The sequence below is a fragment of the Melanotaenia boesemani genome, chromosome 17 (assembly GCF_017639745.1).
Source record: "Melanotaenia boesemani isolate fMelBoe1 chromosome 17, fMelBoe1.pri, whole genome shotgun sequence".
In the NCBI taxonomy this organism is placed as follows: domain Eukaryota; kingdom Metazoa; phylum Chordata; class Actinopteri; order Atheriniformes; family Melanotaeniidae; genus Melanotaenia; species Melanotaenia boesemani.
In genome coordinates this window covers 1024752-1040114 of record NC_055698.1, presented here as the reverse complement: position 1 = coordinate 1040114, position 15363 = coordinate 1024752, and the positions used below count along the sequence as shown (strand labels likewise).

The 15363-nt window shown below is 43.6% G+C and overlaps 1 protein-coding gene across 4 annotated transcripts in view; it reads right to left on the bottom strand.

Annotated features, from left to right (window-relative positions):
* atat1 (alpha tubulin acetyltransferase 1) overlaps positions 1-15363 on the bottom strand; it is a 40345-nt gene continuing 24982 nt past the window's right edge. The window contains exons 7-13 of one of the 4 annotated variants that reach the window (XM_042012284.1): positions 12222-12267; positions 11838-11883; positions 10541-10615; positions 9145-9358; positions 5837-5922; positions 2073-2157; positions 390-524 (exon numbers count right to left, since the gene is read on the bottom strand). In XM_042012284.1, the coding sequence (XP_041868218.1) occupies positions 2109-2157; positions 5837-5922; positions 9145-9358; positions 10541-10615; positions 11838-11883; positions 12222-12267 (516 nt within the window). In that variant the 3' untranslated portion in view covers positions 390-524; positions 2073-2108. Of the gene's footprint in view, positions 525-2072; positions 2176-5836; positions 5923-9144; positions 9359-10540; positions 10616-11837; positions 11884-12221; positions 12268-15363 lie in introns of all 4 variants that reach the window. The other 3 variants (XM_042012281.1, XM_042012282.1, XM_042012283.1) reach the window with 3 other exon arrangements.

Genomic DNA, 15363 nt, shown 5'->3' with positions numbered 1-15363 from the left:
TGTTTTTGAATTAATCTTTATTGGCAACATGTGATCATTGAACAACTGATCCATAACCAACAGAACTGGTCCTGTAAACTCAGCCGACCAACTCATGGATCCATGGTTGACAGCAGCATCAGACAGCAGCTGCTGGGTTCGAGTCCTGACCGATCTCAGGTCCCACTCTGGTCACTCTGATCCAACACTGATCAGATCTGTCAGTTCCTCAAGTTTGCTTAGACAAAGCAGAACCACATGAGCCTCCCAGCAGTTGAGAAACTCACCTGGACCGTCTTACACCTGACACATGCCACAGAGCTGGGTCTGATCACCATGGGCGGGTGCTCCTGTAGAACTGCTTCTGCTTCACCCACTGGGAAGAGGAGCAGTTCTCTCCAACAGTCCAGGACCAGCCTTGAGTTGTCTCCTTCAGCAGGTGGAGGTCTTCAACAGGTATGTCTCTGCTGTCCACGGATGTCTGTATGGATGTAGCATCGCTCTCAGATGAAGGTGGAGATGATGGAAACCAGAGAGGCTGGGACCTAGTGAATCGGGTTGGTTCATGGATGGAGGAGCAGAGATGGAAACAGGAAGTTAAACATTTTATCAGAGCCGGAAACTCCTAACATGGACCCTCCAGAAAGACCCTGATATCCACAAGGAAAGTCTAGCTTTTATCAGCTGAGGCTTATCAGCAGAATTAAGCCTTACCTTCCCCGTGATGCCCTAGAAAGGGTTATTCACGCTTTCATTTTCTCTAGACTGGACTACTGTAACTCCCTTTATTCTGGGATTGATCAATGTCTTCTGCGCCGTCTTCAGCTGATTTAAAACTCAGCTGCCCGCTTACTAACGGGGACTAGACGGCGGGAGCACATTACGCCAGTGCTGCGATCCCTTCACTGGCTGCCTGTTGCTTTTAGAATTTCTTTTAAACTCTTACTCTTGACTTTTAAATGTTTACATGGTCTAGCACCTCCTTATCTGTCCGAGTTGCTTCACCACCACCGTCCTGGTAGGGCACTGAGGTCGGAAAATCAATTCAGGTTAGTAGTCCCGAGGACTCGGTTAGTCACTCGGGGAGACAGAGCTTTTTCCGTGGTGGCTCCAAAACTTTGGAATGGACTTCCTCTCTCTGTGAGGTCTGCCAAAGATTTGAATAATTTTAAATGTCTTTTGAAAACTTATCTCTTTACTTTGGCTTTTAACCCTAGAGAGCAGGATCATTAGGCTAGGTCTTTTAATTTAATTATATTTTTATCTGTCTGTTTTACTGTTTTAAACTGCTTGTTTTATTATGATTTGATGTTTTATTTGTTGTCATTTTATCTGTACAGCACTTTGGGTACCCTGGGGTATGAGAAGGTGCTATAGAAATAAAGGTTGATTGATTGATTGATTGAAATAATTTATCACCAATTTATCAGACAACTAGTTCAGACAACTAAAACTGTCTCAACTCTTAACACCATAGTCCACCTGATGAACTGTAGGTGGTTTTATTATAAAAAAGATGTTTGTGGAAACATCAGACACCTGGTCGGGTCAGGTTCTAGGTCTGGTTCTGGGTTAGCAGAAATGATAGAGATTGCAGTAATGCTAGTTCAGGGTCTGGATCTGGGTAAGAGTCAGAGTCAGGGTCTGGATCCGAGTCGAAATCTAATTCTGGGTCAGCAGGTCTGTGCTGTTACTGATGTAAGCTGCAATAATGTTAGTGCTAGGTCTGGATTTAGTCTGGGTCCGGATCTGGGTCTGGTTCAGCAGGTTTGTGCTGTTTCTGGTAGAGGCTGCGGTGATGTTAGTTCAGGTTCTGGATCTGGGTTTGAGTCTGGGTCTGGGGTCTGATGATTCTACCCTAACAGTGTGCTGCTGTTTTGAAACCAAATGTCCAGTCTGTAACTTGTCTTAAACCTGGTTCTGTCCAGTAAAACCAGCACATTAAACCCGCTGGTGTGGCATATAAAGAACTTGTGTTGGTCCTGGGCTGAGATCCAGCTTCCTGTTGACCTGGAATAACTGCTGCTTCTTATTCCAGGTGCACACAGTGAGTCAGTGTTTAATGGATGTGTGGAGCGTGCCAGTGTGAATACCTGCTTTGTGTAGTGTGAATACTGGCCAGTCTGTGTTTAGCTGTGTGTCCCAGTATGTAATTCTGATCCCCCACTGCTGTCAGACCTGTGGAGGAACAAGGTACTGAAACATAAGGACATTTCAGTAGTACAGAGCCTCACTACTGCTGACTGCTGCTCCTTTGTTTACACAGGACCAAAGTATCATGTTAAACACACAATGTTGTAAACTAAAACACAGAACAAATATTAACATCAAGAAACAAAAATAATATCAACATGAGCAAGAACACCATCAGCAGTTTGTTTCAGAAAGACGTCCAACTAACTCTGTTTCTGCTTCCAGATTAGGTGTTCTGAGCTGGTTCCATCAACTCTGAGTATTATTGAGTCAGGAACCACAATAAAAGTACATCATTAATGGAGCTCCAACACCTGGAGTTACCATGGCAGCCACTGACAAAAAACTGACAAGTATTTCATCCCATTGGAGCGAGAGGTCATATATTTTGTCCCAGAATATTTGATGCTCATCTCTTTTTTTTTTATCTAATTCCAGTCTGTCCTTCCTGTCTCCCTTGTTTGTTTTGCATCTTCTGATGCTGCATCTGTACTTTTGTTCATAAAAATCTTCTGCCAACAGTAGACTGTCATACCTTCACTCTGCCCTACCTGTTCTTCATTTGTTACTTGGCACACCAGTGGTTTCTTTTCTTTTCTTTTCTTTTCTTTTCTTTTCCTTCCTTCCTTCCTTTCTTCCATTCATCCTCTACCACTTATCCAGGTTTGGGTCACGGGGGCAGCTGCCTAAGCAAGGAAACCAAGACATCCCTCTCTCCAGCCACATTTGCCAGTTCGTCCAGGGGGGATCCTGAGGTGTTCCCAAGACAGCCGAGAGATGTAGCCCCCCCAGCGTGTCCTGGGTCTTCCCCGGGGTCTCCTCCCCCATGACTGACCAATGCAGAGTCCACATCACTACAGTCGCTGCACCGATCCGCCTGTTTCAGCTGAGGATCATGGTCTTGGCGGTGCTTATTCCTTATTTTTATCCCTGCCGCTTCACACTTGGCTGCGAATCGCTCCAGTGAAAACTAAATATCACATCCCAAAGAAGCCAACAGACCCACATCATCTGCAAAAAGCAGAGACCCAATCCTGAGGAAAACAAACCAGATCCCCTCAACACCTTGCCTGTATCTAGTAATTTTGTCCATAAAAGTTCTGAACAGAATCGGTGACAAAGGGCAGCCTTGGCAGAGTCCAACCCGCACTGCAAACGAATCTAATTTACTGCCAGAAATTCAGACCGGGCTCTGGCACCAGTCGTACAGGGACCAGACAGCTCATTCAAGGGGGTCCGGCACTCTGTGCTCCCATAGCACCTCCCACAAGAGTCCCCGGGGGACACGGTCAAATGCCTTCTCAAAGTCCACAAAGCACATGAAGACTGGTTGAGCAAACTCCCATAGCCCCTCCAAGACCCTAAAGACGATGTAGATTTGGTCCACTGTTCCACGACGAAAACCACACCGCTCTTCCTCAATCCAAGGTTTGACTATCTGACGGACCCTCTTCTCTAGGACCCCTGAGGAGACCTTACCAGGGAGGCTGAGGAGTGTGATCCCCTTGTAGTTGGAGCTAACCCTCCGGTCCCCATTTTTGAAGAGGAAGACCACCACCCCAGTCTGCCAGTCCAGAGGGAGCTGTCCACACAATGCTGCAGAGGCGTGTCAACCAAGATAGCCCTACAGCATCCAGAGCCTTAAGGAACTCTAGGCAGATCTCATCCACCCCCAGGGCACTGCCACTGAGAGCTTTTTAACCACCTCAGCGACCTCAGCCCCAGAGATAGGAGAGCCCACGCCAGGGCCCCCAGACTCTGCTTCCTTGTCGGAAGATGTGTCGGTGGGATTAAGGAGGTCATTGAAGTTTCCTCCACTGACTCACAACATCCTAAGTCAAGGTCAGCAGCCCCCCCCATCTCCACTGTACACAGTGGTGATGGAGTACTGCTTCCCCTTCTGGTTTCTCATCCCCCAAGATGAGGAACCAGAATTTCCTCAAAACCATCCAGAAGTCATTCTCCGTGACCTCTCTAAACTCCTCCCATACCCAAGTTTTTGCCTTAGCAACCACTAAAGCTGTGTTCCTAGTAGCCTCTAGATACTTATCAACTTCCTCAGGAGTCCCACAGGCCAAAAAGGTCTGAAAGGACTCGTTCTTCAGCTCGAAGGGATCCCCCATTGCTGGTGTCAATCCAACGAGTTCAGGTCTGCCAGGTCTGACCGGCATCCTCCCTCACCATGAGCCAACTCACCACCAGGTGATCAGTTGACAGCTCCGCCCCTCTCACCCGAGTGTCCAAGACATGCGGCTGCAAGTCGGATGATACGATTACTAAGTCGATCATCAAACTGCGGCCTACAGTGTCCTGGTGCCAAGCGCACATATGTGGACACTCTTATGCCTGAACATCTTGTTCGTTATGGACATTCCACAGCACAGAAGATGAGAACATTACTCCAATAAGAAAACACCACTCTGATTCAGATCAGCTGGCCTTTCCTCCTAATCATGCCCCTCCAGGTCTTGCTGTCATTACCCTCGTGCACACTGAAGTTCCCCAGCAGAACGAGAGAGCCCCCGGAAGGAGTGCTTTCCAACACCCCATCCAAGGACCACAAAAAGGGTGGGTACTTTTGAACTGTTGTTCGGTGCATAAGCCCAAACAACAATTAAGACCCGCCCCCCCACCCGAAGGCAGAGGGAGGCTACCCTTTTGTCCACCGGGGTAAACCCCAATGTACAGCTACAGTTCGGGGGGGGCAATGAATATGCTCACACTTGCTTGGTGCCTCTCACCGGAAGCAACTCCAGATTGGAGGAGGGTCCAGCCCTTCTCGACCAGGCACTCACTTCCATGCCCCACCTCTAGGCCTGGCTCCAGAGGGGGGCCCTGGTGACCCATGTCCAGGCAGGGGAAACCTGGCTCCATTGATTTGACTTATCATAGGGGTCTGTCTGCTCCCTCTCCTAGAGACCTGTTTGCCATGAGTGACCCTACCAAGGCCATAAAGCCCCTGACAACATAGCTCCCTAGGATCTTCAGGACACGCATACTGCCCAGCCACGGTAAGTTGGTGGCTCAGGCAGAGTCTTTCTTCTTCAGAACATCCCAAATGGTGCTACTTACATGGTCAGTGTTTGTGAAAGGGCTCCGATTGATTTTCCAACTTCTCTCAGCTTCACAGTGTCATGTTTTCCCCACAGAGAGATATCTTCTTGTTTTCATGTTGTTTACACCTTTAACATTAGATGCATTCTGCACAGATTAAACCTAACTTAGAGCAGACATTCAGCTCTATTGATTGTTTGGATGATCGGTTATAGGATACACCTGTCAGTCACATGTTGCAATAGTATTTCTCACCCAAAAATTTTGTGTTGTGTTATAAATAAATGTACTGAGTTGTTTATCAGACCCAGATGTTAATAACACCTGGAGCAGTGGCTCAGAGGCTGGTCTTTGGTCACATGCTGATAACCTCATTGTTCAGCAGGTCTTTGGGACTGTTCTGGTCCAAACAATCTGACCACCATGTGTGGGTGGACTCCGGAGCCTTCTCATATGAGTTTGGGGTTGTTTTGCTGCTGAACTTTATTTGGGAATAAATGACAACACCTGAGTGAAACTGTTTACTCAGCATATAAAAATCCCAGTATTACACAATCTGAAGCTACAGTTCTGAAAGAAGAAATGATCATGAAAAGGGTTCAAGTCTCACCTGCCAGGTGTCTGTCCATCAGTCCAACATCTCCAATGCCCAGGTGTCGACTGTACAGGCTGGACCTGGCAGCTAGACCCCGGAGGCTACCAGAGACATCAACCAGTGAGGAGGACAAGGATGAGGGGATGATGAAAGGAGGGGGAAGAGTTGGATAAGAAGGAAGAGGAGGAAAAAGGGGTACGGGGGGGTGGGGAGGATGAAAAGGACGAGGAGGGTGAGGGAGAACAGAAAAAGTGGGGAACAGTAGGGGTGATGCAGAACACAAGGAGATGAAGTAAATGAACAAAAACAAGAAAAATAAACAACAAATCAAAGCAACTTAGGAAAAAAACATTCTGTAAACCAAAAATAAAAATGAGGACGAGGATGAGGAGTCTTCATCTGAGAGACAGTCGAAGATTAAAAACAACTAGACGTCAGGTTTTTGACAGATAATTTAATGGGTTTTAAAAAGGCAAACAGGAACAGCCGCACTAACAAAACCAGGACCAGATCAGACCGGATTCAACCAGACCACTCCAGACCACTGTCCCTTCAGAGGTAAGAGGCAGTAGAACCGGAACCAGAACCAGGCTGGTCTACTGAGGCCAACTAGGATCTGTTAAGGGAACTATTTGATGGGTCAGCACATGGTGATGACAGTGGGAGGAGAAAGTTATCCAAAACAAAAGATAAAAGGAGCAATGGGTGAAAATGACAGAGAAAAAGAGAGAGTTTAGAAAGCAGTTAGTTTTATCCTGATGATGTAAAGAGATTCTCTTAATCTATGACGCTGTTTCAATCATGACATCACATGACCAGGAAGTGGGTTAGATGTGACAGGATGACGTTAACAAATCATCTCAGAGCAGCTGTATGAAAAATCTGTCTTTTAATTTTCTATTTTTATTGTTTTTCTTGTGTCTGCCATCATCTCTGATAAAAGAAACTGGTCTTCTTTTCAGCTTAAATATTCCTCCATCTGAACGCTACCGGTTATCATGTCCTGAAAACGTCAGTGTGAACAATGCTGTGCCTGATAAAAGACTGATTCAGAGACTCTGTATGAGAGTGTCATAGTGTAAAACCCAAAGAAAGCCAGGTCTCTCTGTCAAATGTCAGTCAATGCTTCCCACATCTCATCAACACATATTTTAATCCCAACAGAACATTAACAAAGACATATTAGATGATAAAACGGAGACATCAGACAGTGTGTGTGTGTGGGATAGATGGATGGATGGATAGATAGAAGCTTTATTGTCATTGTACAGACATACAACAAAATTGAACAAATATTAGCTCATTTAGAATCTGATGGCAACAGAGCTGTAAAAAGTTGGAACAAGATCAACAAAAGGCTGGAAAATTAACTGGTAAAAATGAAAAAACAACTGGAGGAACATTTGACAACTATATTAGGTAAACAAATGGAGCATTTCAGAGGCAGAGTCTCTCAGGTGGAGAGATGGACAGAGGTTCACCAATCTGAGACAAACTGGGTCTAAATATTTCTCCTCAATGTAAATTTGATTTAAGTTTCCTCCATCTACATTGTATAATGTCATCATGAGATTTAGAGAAGCAGAAGGAATCTCTGTGTGCATGGGACAAGACTAAAGGTAAATCTCGGGGTCAACAAGTCGCACTGTATTAAAAGCAGACATGATTCTCTACTGGAAACCACTGCATGGACTCAGGAAGACGTCCAAAAACCACTGTCTGTGAACACAGTTCACCCTGAAACCCACAAATGCAGGTTAAAGCTCCATCATGCAGAGAAGAAGCCAGATGTGAACAGGATCCAGAACCAGCTTCTTCCATCTTCTCTGGACCAAAGTTCATTTAAAATGGTCTGAGGCAAAGTGGAAACCTGGATGAAGATGTGAACTAGTTTGTGGATAGCATGGACGGCGTGTCCTGCAGACTAAAGAGGAGAGGGAGCATCCAGCTTGTTATCAGTGGACAGGTGAAAAGCTGCATCTCTGATGGGATGGGGCTGCATTAGTGTCTATGGCGTGGGCAGCTTCCACATCTGTGAAGCTCCATCAGATCATCAAATTCACAATCAGCTCATATTTTCCATTAAATGGTAAAATGTCTTAGTTTCAACATCTGATATGTTGTTTATGTTCTACTGGGAATACAATATGTGGTAATGTGATTCATGAATCATTGCATTCTGTTTTTATTTACATTTTACTAAGAGTCCCAACCTTTTTTTTTGTAGTTTGGGTGGACAACATGACAATAAATGGGCTGTATAACGGTTCTCTTGGACTTAATTATTTGTTACGCATAGAAAATGTTAAACAAATACATTGCCTGGGTAAGCTTACCCTTAAAATGAATACAACACTGGATGGAAATAAATGTTGTGACATTGCAGAAGCTCATCGCCACAGCAAATGCTACTGGAATCAAAGCTAAAGGCGATCCAACCAACTATTAGTGTGTGAACTTTCTTTTGGTGGTAAGTTTTTTTGGCAGTGTATTTCACTATCCACAGATATTTATTGTTATATACAAAATACACAATCATTTTCAAACACGTAGGACCATTTCTAAGAACAAATGCTCTGTTTTTGGGACCAAAAACCGGACAGATTTGGACAAATGTGCGCATCTCATGAACCTAAAACCAGTCTGGGTGGTAGAATTCCTGAGGGTTTGTAGGGGATCCATCATTATTTCTCTCAAACAAAACAAATTTATTTATAACCTTTAAGATCAAGGTTGAGCTAACTTTATTAATACCTAAAGGTAGATTTCTTTTGCAGTAGTAAAAATAGGACAGGCCATCCTTTGTACAGAAAACAAAACACAATAGAAATTACACAAACACGAAAAGTGGGTACTTGTCTAAAGCCTAGATTTGAATAACCATAAGAATGAAAGCCCAATATAGAAAAACCCAGTCACAACAGGTTAAAAGCCTAAGACAGAAGAACAAAGGAGTCAGACTGTAATAAATGAGAACAGACGATAATAAATGGTTGACTTCAGTAAACGATTAGAAAGTGCATAAAGTCGTATTTAAAAAGCAGGCAGCTACAGGAACAAAGCTGATATTTGACCTTTATTCAATGTTTTTTCTGTCATTTAGATTCTGTTTTTATCTGTTAAAATAACCATAAAAATGATGGAGTGACCATGTCTTTATGAGGGCGTAAACTTACATGATCAGCAGGGGATCAAATTATTTCCCTAATTTAAGTTCTTTAAAAAACCTGTTTAAATAAAATGACGTTTTTCTAGATGATCAGATAACATCTGACTAGAGAAACACGAAATGTTCACATCCCAGCAGACCTGTCAGATCTCACCTGCTGCGTCTTGTCCTGCAGCGCTCGATCAGCGGAGACTCTGGGATCTGGTCTTTGTTGGGCCCAGGGGAAGATGTGGGGGTGGCTTGGGGGTGCAGTCTGATGGGGGAGGATCCCAGGCTGGGAGGATGGGAGAGCTGGTAGGATACCGACCGCTGAGGGGAGGCGGGAGGAGCAAACGGCCATGGAGGTGTCCTCTGCTCCTGACGAACCGCTGCACATAAATGATGAAATTTAAAGATGAATTCAGCTCTTCATGCATTTCTGGATCATTTCTGGATCACAAGTTATTTAAGCTGCAGGTTATTTCCCTCCAGTAACAGCCAGAAAACTGTCTGGATGCAGGGAATCAGGTTGGTTTGTCTGAGCAGCGTTTCTGCATCCAGGTCATCACGAGGTGAAGCCTAAAAACGTTATTGATGTCTGGAACCTTGTTCCTGGTCTAAACAGGACTTTACAGTTTACCATCCAGCACTTTATTCCACAGCATTAACAGATCAGGGGCTTCATATTTCTGGTTTTCTCCAAACATCAAGAATATCTCGGATGGTTACTAGATATCTGGAACATCGTATTACAGTTGCTGATTAATTTCATCATCATAATCTTTGTTTATTGCCTCCCAGATGATTAATTTCCACAGCCCGAAGACACCCATGCTGGGTTAAGTGGACATAATCCAGACCCCCACCACCCTGGACAGGATGGAGAGGCTACAGAAGACAATTTAGTCTCTGAACCTTTTAGCTGCTTTAACTTTTCCCAGTTTCATCTTTATTCAGCTCTTAACGTCATGCTCTCAAGACTCAGAAAAGAATTTTTAAGCGCTTTTTAACTTCAGACAGACTGAGGTTGCTGTCTTTGGACTTGAGGACCTCAGGAAGGCCGTCCAGCTTTGGAATTACTCTGGATGGTATCACCTTGCCTTCCAGCACTACAGCTCTTTGACTCACACATAAAACAGGTTTCTAGGACCTCCTTCTTCCACCTACGTAATATTTCCAGAACAAGGAGATCCTGTCTTAGAGTGATGCAGGAAAACCAGTCCATGGACTTGTTGCTTCCAGACTGTAATTCCTGATTATTGTTTTGTCCCAGAAATGTTCTGAAAAGCCTCCGTTTGATCCAAAATGCTGCAGCGACGGTTCTGTTTAGAATTATCATCAGAGATCATATTTATCCAGTTTTATCTTCTTTTCATCGAATCCCAGTTAAATTCAGAGTAGAATTTAAAATTCCTCCTCTCACATATAAAGCTCTTAGTAACTAAGCTCCACTGGATCTTCAGATTTTATTTTTTTCACTGTTTCTTTCCTCAGCATGAATCAGGTTAACACAACACTGTCATTCATCTGTTCACAGTCTGAATTTAAGGTGAAGTTAAATGAGTGTTTACCTTCTCTCTCCATCAAAGAGTAAGGCTTGATCTCTCCGTCTGGCTTTCTTAGGGGAGTCTTTCTCAGCTGGACCGCTGTGGGAGAAAACACATTCAGGACAGATCCAGCAACAGAATGAAAACTTGCCTCTACCAAAGTGAAACACAGCGTCCGTTACAGTCTACCAAGCTTCTTCTGTAGCAGGAGGATCCACACCAAAACAGGATTCACAGTCTGGCCCAGCATCCTCATCCAGACAACCACAGTCCATCAGGAAAATTCTGTTCTGACGTCTTATCATCTATACCCAGGGTGTCAAACATATGGCCTGAGGGACAAAATTGGTCTTCGAGAGGGTCCAACCTGGCCCCCAGGATGAATTTGGTAAAAGCGAAAATTACATAGAAAATATTTACTTTTATATAATCAAAAAAATAACTGTAATTCCTAATTTGCCCACAATTTATGTTTAAATGTAAAATATTTCCAAGGCAGGGGGATAACTTGTTCAATATTTTCTATCTTTCTTAATAGATCTGACTTCAGTTTGTATTATAAGGCGAGTCAGTTCAAGTCAGGATTACTGCACACATTTGTAAATGTACATGTACGTGTATTTAAAATGACTTCTAGAAACGAAAAATTTATTGTGATCACTAGGTCAAAAACTGGATTTTTTAAAGACCAGATACCTTGGATTAAACATTTAGCGATTTGCTTGATCTGAAATTAAACATGTTAAAAAATCCCTGATATTCCTGATCTACAGGATGGGTTTACTGTGTGTTTGACACGTAAATAAAAGTCAAGCCAGCCGACATGATGCATTCACATCCAGAGACTTCCAGTGGAACAGAAAGTCCTAAACTAAGTTCAGATCAGAAGTGGCTTCACTCAAGCAAGTGAAAAATGGAACTGGGCATTCCTGTTTTAGTGAGTTAAACTTGTGGATGTTCTGCTGAACCTCTGATCTGTTCCAGTCTGAAACCATCCAGACTGACATCTCTGTACTTCTATGATGGCGTCAAAAACCTTTCACTGGTTCTGTGGAGGCAGGCAGGGGGTTTCCTGTCAGTCAGGGGCTCTGAGGGGATCTGAGTGGGTTAAAGTGGGTCCTCTGACACCACGGATGGTAGGTTTAATACATGACACCAGCAATAATGCGTTACATATATTAAACCTACAAAGACAGATAAGTGAAGGTTACAGGGAGAGGGACTGAAGCTGATGTGGAGGAAAATAAAACTGATAATGTGGAGATAAGGATGGGGCAGAGGAGGGGGAGGGATGAGAAAAGAAAGATAGAAAATTTCTTACAAAAAGCCGTACATCCTCTGATCCGTCAGAGGAGCAGATGGGGAGCCTGCGAAAAGGTCGATGAAAGAAAAGATTTCTGAACAGGAGGAAAAGAAACTCGAGTGGTCTGATGAGCTTACATCTCTATGGAGAACTGTTTTCAGTCACTCACACACAAAACAAAAGCTCAGTGTCAGGCTGAAGAATGCATGACCCGATATGCAGTTAAACCGGTATGTGGTCGTCATGGTGATGCCAAGATTAACTGATCCAGAGGTGATAGAGAAGTACCAAGAATGTTAAACTTAGGCTTGGCGGTGAGAAGAACTCCTATGTGAACACCTCGGAGACCATGTTATCACAAATCACAACAAAGCAAGGAATTATGGGTAAAAAAAAAGTTACCTGCTCTGTTGAGGAAGAAGCCCTCAAACACCACAAAGTTATTGACCTGCACAGAATCAAGACAGGATGATGATGAGAGTCATCAGTAGTTTTCTTTGGAGGACCAGAAAAAAGACACAAAGAGTCATATTCTGGGGATGATATGATAAAAACCGGTCAGAGTAACATCTCCAACATGTTACTAAAAAGTAAGATCTGGGTAAAAAAAAACAACATTCTTTACAGCTTTAGAGTACCTGCAGATGTACGGACAGTTTCTCTCTTTGAGTTTCATCACTAATAATTAAAACCACAGTTTTGTCCTGGTTAAGCTGTAAAAAGCTTTATGATATTCATTGTTTTATATCAGATATTGACTTTAAAAGGGAACCAATCAGTCATCATGAGACATGGCCATGCAAAGTTGTGTATCATCAGCAAAACCGGATATTTTGGTTTCCTGATGACATCTTCCAGGGAAACATATTAAGATGAATAAGACCTAAAATCAAACCTTGAGGAACACCAAAATTAATTTTGGTGAGTAAAAAAAAAAAAAAAACAAAAAAAAAAAAACAAAAAACACAAGCTGCGTTTCCATTACAGTTTTTCACAAAATAAAAACAATATTTTTAAAACTTTGACAAAGTACAACTGCCGTGTGCAGGTGTTTCCACTGAACGGTGTTTAGCACATAAGCCGTAGTTCTCATGAAAAGTCTCGTCCTGCGACACTCCACTTTCAGGAGAATGGAGATTTCTAATTCCTTGTAAAACTCTTTTTAATTTTTTTAATTATTTGTAAAAAAGATTTCTATCTCCTCCGCCCAGACATACCGTCCCATCTTTATTTGAAATGAACTGGTCAAGTGACCTCCTCAACACGTCCAGGGATGTGTAAATGTGAAGAAAGTGTTTCCATTACACGTCTGGAAAAACAACCTCATTAGTGTTAAAACATTTTAACAACTTTTTTGATATGTAGGGGTTTCCATGACCAGTTTTTATTGTGATGTTTAGATTTTGCACATTTCTAGGGGTAATGGAAACACAGCTAATGGGCAGAGACATGATGGTGTTTACAGCGCTGTGTTAAAAGAACAATGTGGCCCATTTACATTGCCATCCTCATACTTCCATGCATGTTTTGCGTCGCCATAGTTTTTAAGTCAATTCCTCCACTAGTAGGCAGTGCTAGGTTCAGAGTTCACTTTTGCGAGCAAATGTCACTTTCAGACACGGTTTGGCAACGGTAATGCATCGCTATGAAGTTGTTTCCAACCAGCCAACACGCCCTAAACATTTGCATATAGTCAAAAGCTTGCGCAACTTCTACAGTTGTTGTGCTCGTCTTCATTCTTCTTCTGCGCCGTCTTCTGCATCTAGCAATGGATAGCTAAGCTACCTGAAAAAGGACCAAATTACATGCGGAATCGACGCAGAAGAACTAAACTTTATGCATAAATGGGCCCTTAAAGGTACATTATATATGTCAGAGCAGAGAAAGTCACTGTGAGAAACTTCTGTTTGATGGTGAATGTTTTGCTACAAGGTTTAACAATAGACGCCACAAAACTCTGCTAGTTACAGCAGAGTCCTGTGTCTACTTCACCACAGCTGGGTAAAGTGAAGGAAGCTAACCCTGAAGCTAGCTGCAGTTAGCTGCTGCTGGGTAAAGTAACGAGAGCTAACCCTGAAGCTAGCTGCAGTTAGCTGCTGCTGGGTAAAGTAGCGAGAGCTAACCCTGAAGCTAGCTGCAGTTAGCTGCTGCTGGGTAAAGTAACGAGAGCTAACCCTGAAGCTAGCTGCAGTTAGCTGCTGCTGGGTAAAGTAGCGAGAGCTAACCCTGAAGCTAGCTGCAGTTAGCTGCTGCTGGGTAAAGTAGCGAGAGCTAACCCTGAAGCTAGCTGCAGTTAGCTGCTGCTGGGTAAAGTAACGAGAGCTAACCCTGAAGCTAGCTGCAGTTAGCTGCTGCTGGGTAAAGTAACAAGAGCTAACCCTGAAGCTAGCTGCAGTTAGCTGCTGCTGGGTAAAGTAACGAGAGCTAACCCTGAAGCTAACTGCTTCTTTACTCAGGAATAATCACCTTTTCTCAGCCTCCTCATCTTGATGTGGAGGTAGAAAGTTTAACAGCTGTTTCTGTTGGGAGTTTTCACCGATAGTGGAGGCAACAGACCAGGGGCCTCATTTATCAAGCTGCCGTAAGAATCAAAAACCGGCGTACACCAATTGTAGTTAATAGTTCGAATTTATAAAAACCAAACTTGGCGGGAGAATGTTCCTATCTCCATGGCAACTCTGACCCTGGCATATACACAAAATTTGAGAAAATGGGAAACTGCCACACCAACGGTCCAGAATAAAATCAAGGAAATAATGATGTGGACAGTCTGCATCCAACATGTACTCGGCCAGTAAAAGACAATGCAAGAAGTAAGCTTTGGTCATTCATTCTAAGACCCAGCAGATTGGGACCAGACTGGAGGCTGGAGGTCTGAAAGTGATGCTACGCTAATTAAAACACACAAGAGGAGGATTTTCTTTTATTCATTTATTCTTACACAATGTTTTTATTGTTGTCCTAATTTCTGTCCACACGCTCTTTATTTCCTGCAACTCCTGCAAGTCCACCTGGTTAATAGCAGTGATGGTGTCCCTCTGCACCTGCTGGACTTCCTCTGTGGACACGGTTGCTGTGGTGCTGGGTGGAGTCTCTGGCCTCCAACTACAACTGCAGCCCCGCCCACCAGCTGCAACCCCGTCCATAAAGAAATATTATTCAGCACTAAATAAACTGCTACCAGTCTCAGGTGTATCTGTACATATTTATTTTATAAATAAAACAAAAGACTACATTACTGGCATCACTGCTGCAATCTAGCAGCTTTTCTCCAGAACGATCTACTGTGGGCTGCAGCGTCTTGCCTAAGGCCTCAACTGGAAGGTGTTACTGTTCACCCCTGTGGGAATCGAACTTCGATCTCCCGCATGGCAGACGGATGCTCTACCGACTGAGATACCCAGCTGCATGTCTCGATGCCTCTAGCGTGTCTTCCCTTTTGACACGACATTGACAGCATCTCCACCTGCTGCCACTATTCTGCCTTTCTGACACCAGTAATGCCCACACTGTCTCGACCTTTTTACGTTTTTCAACACAGTCC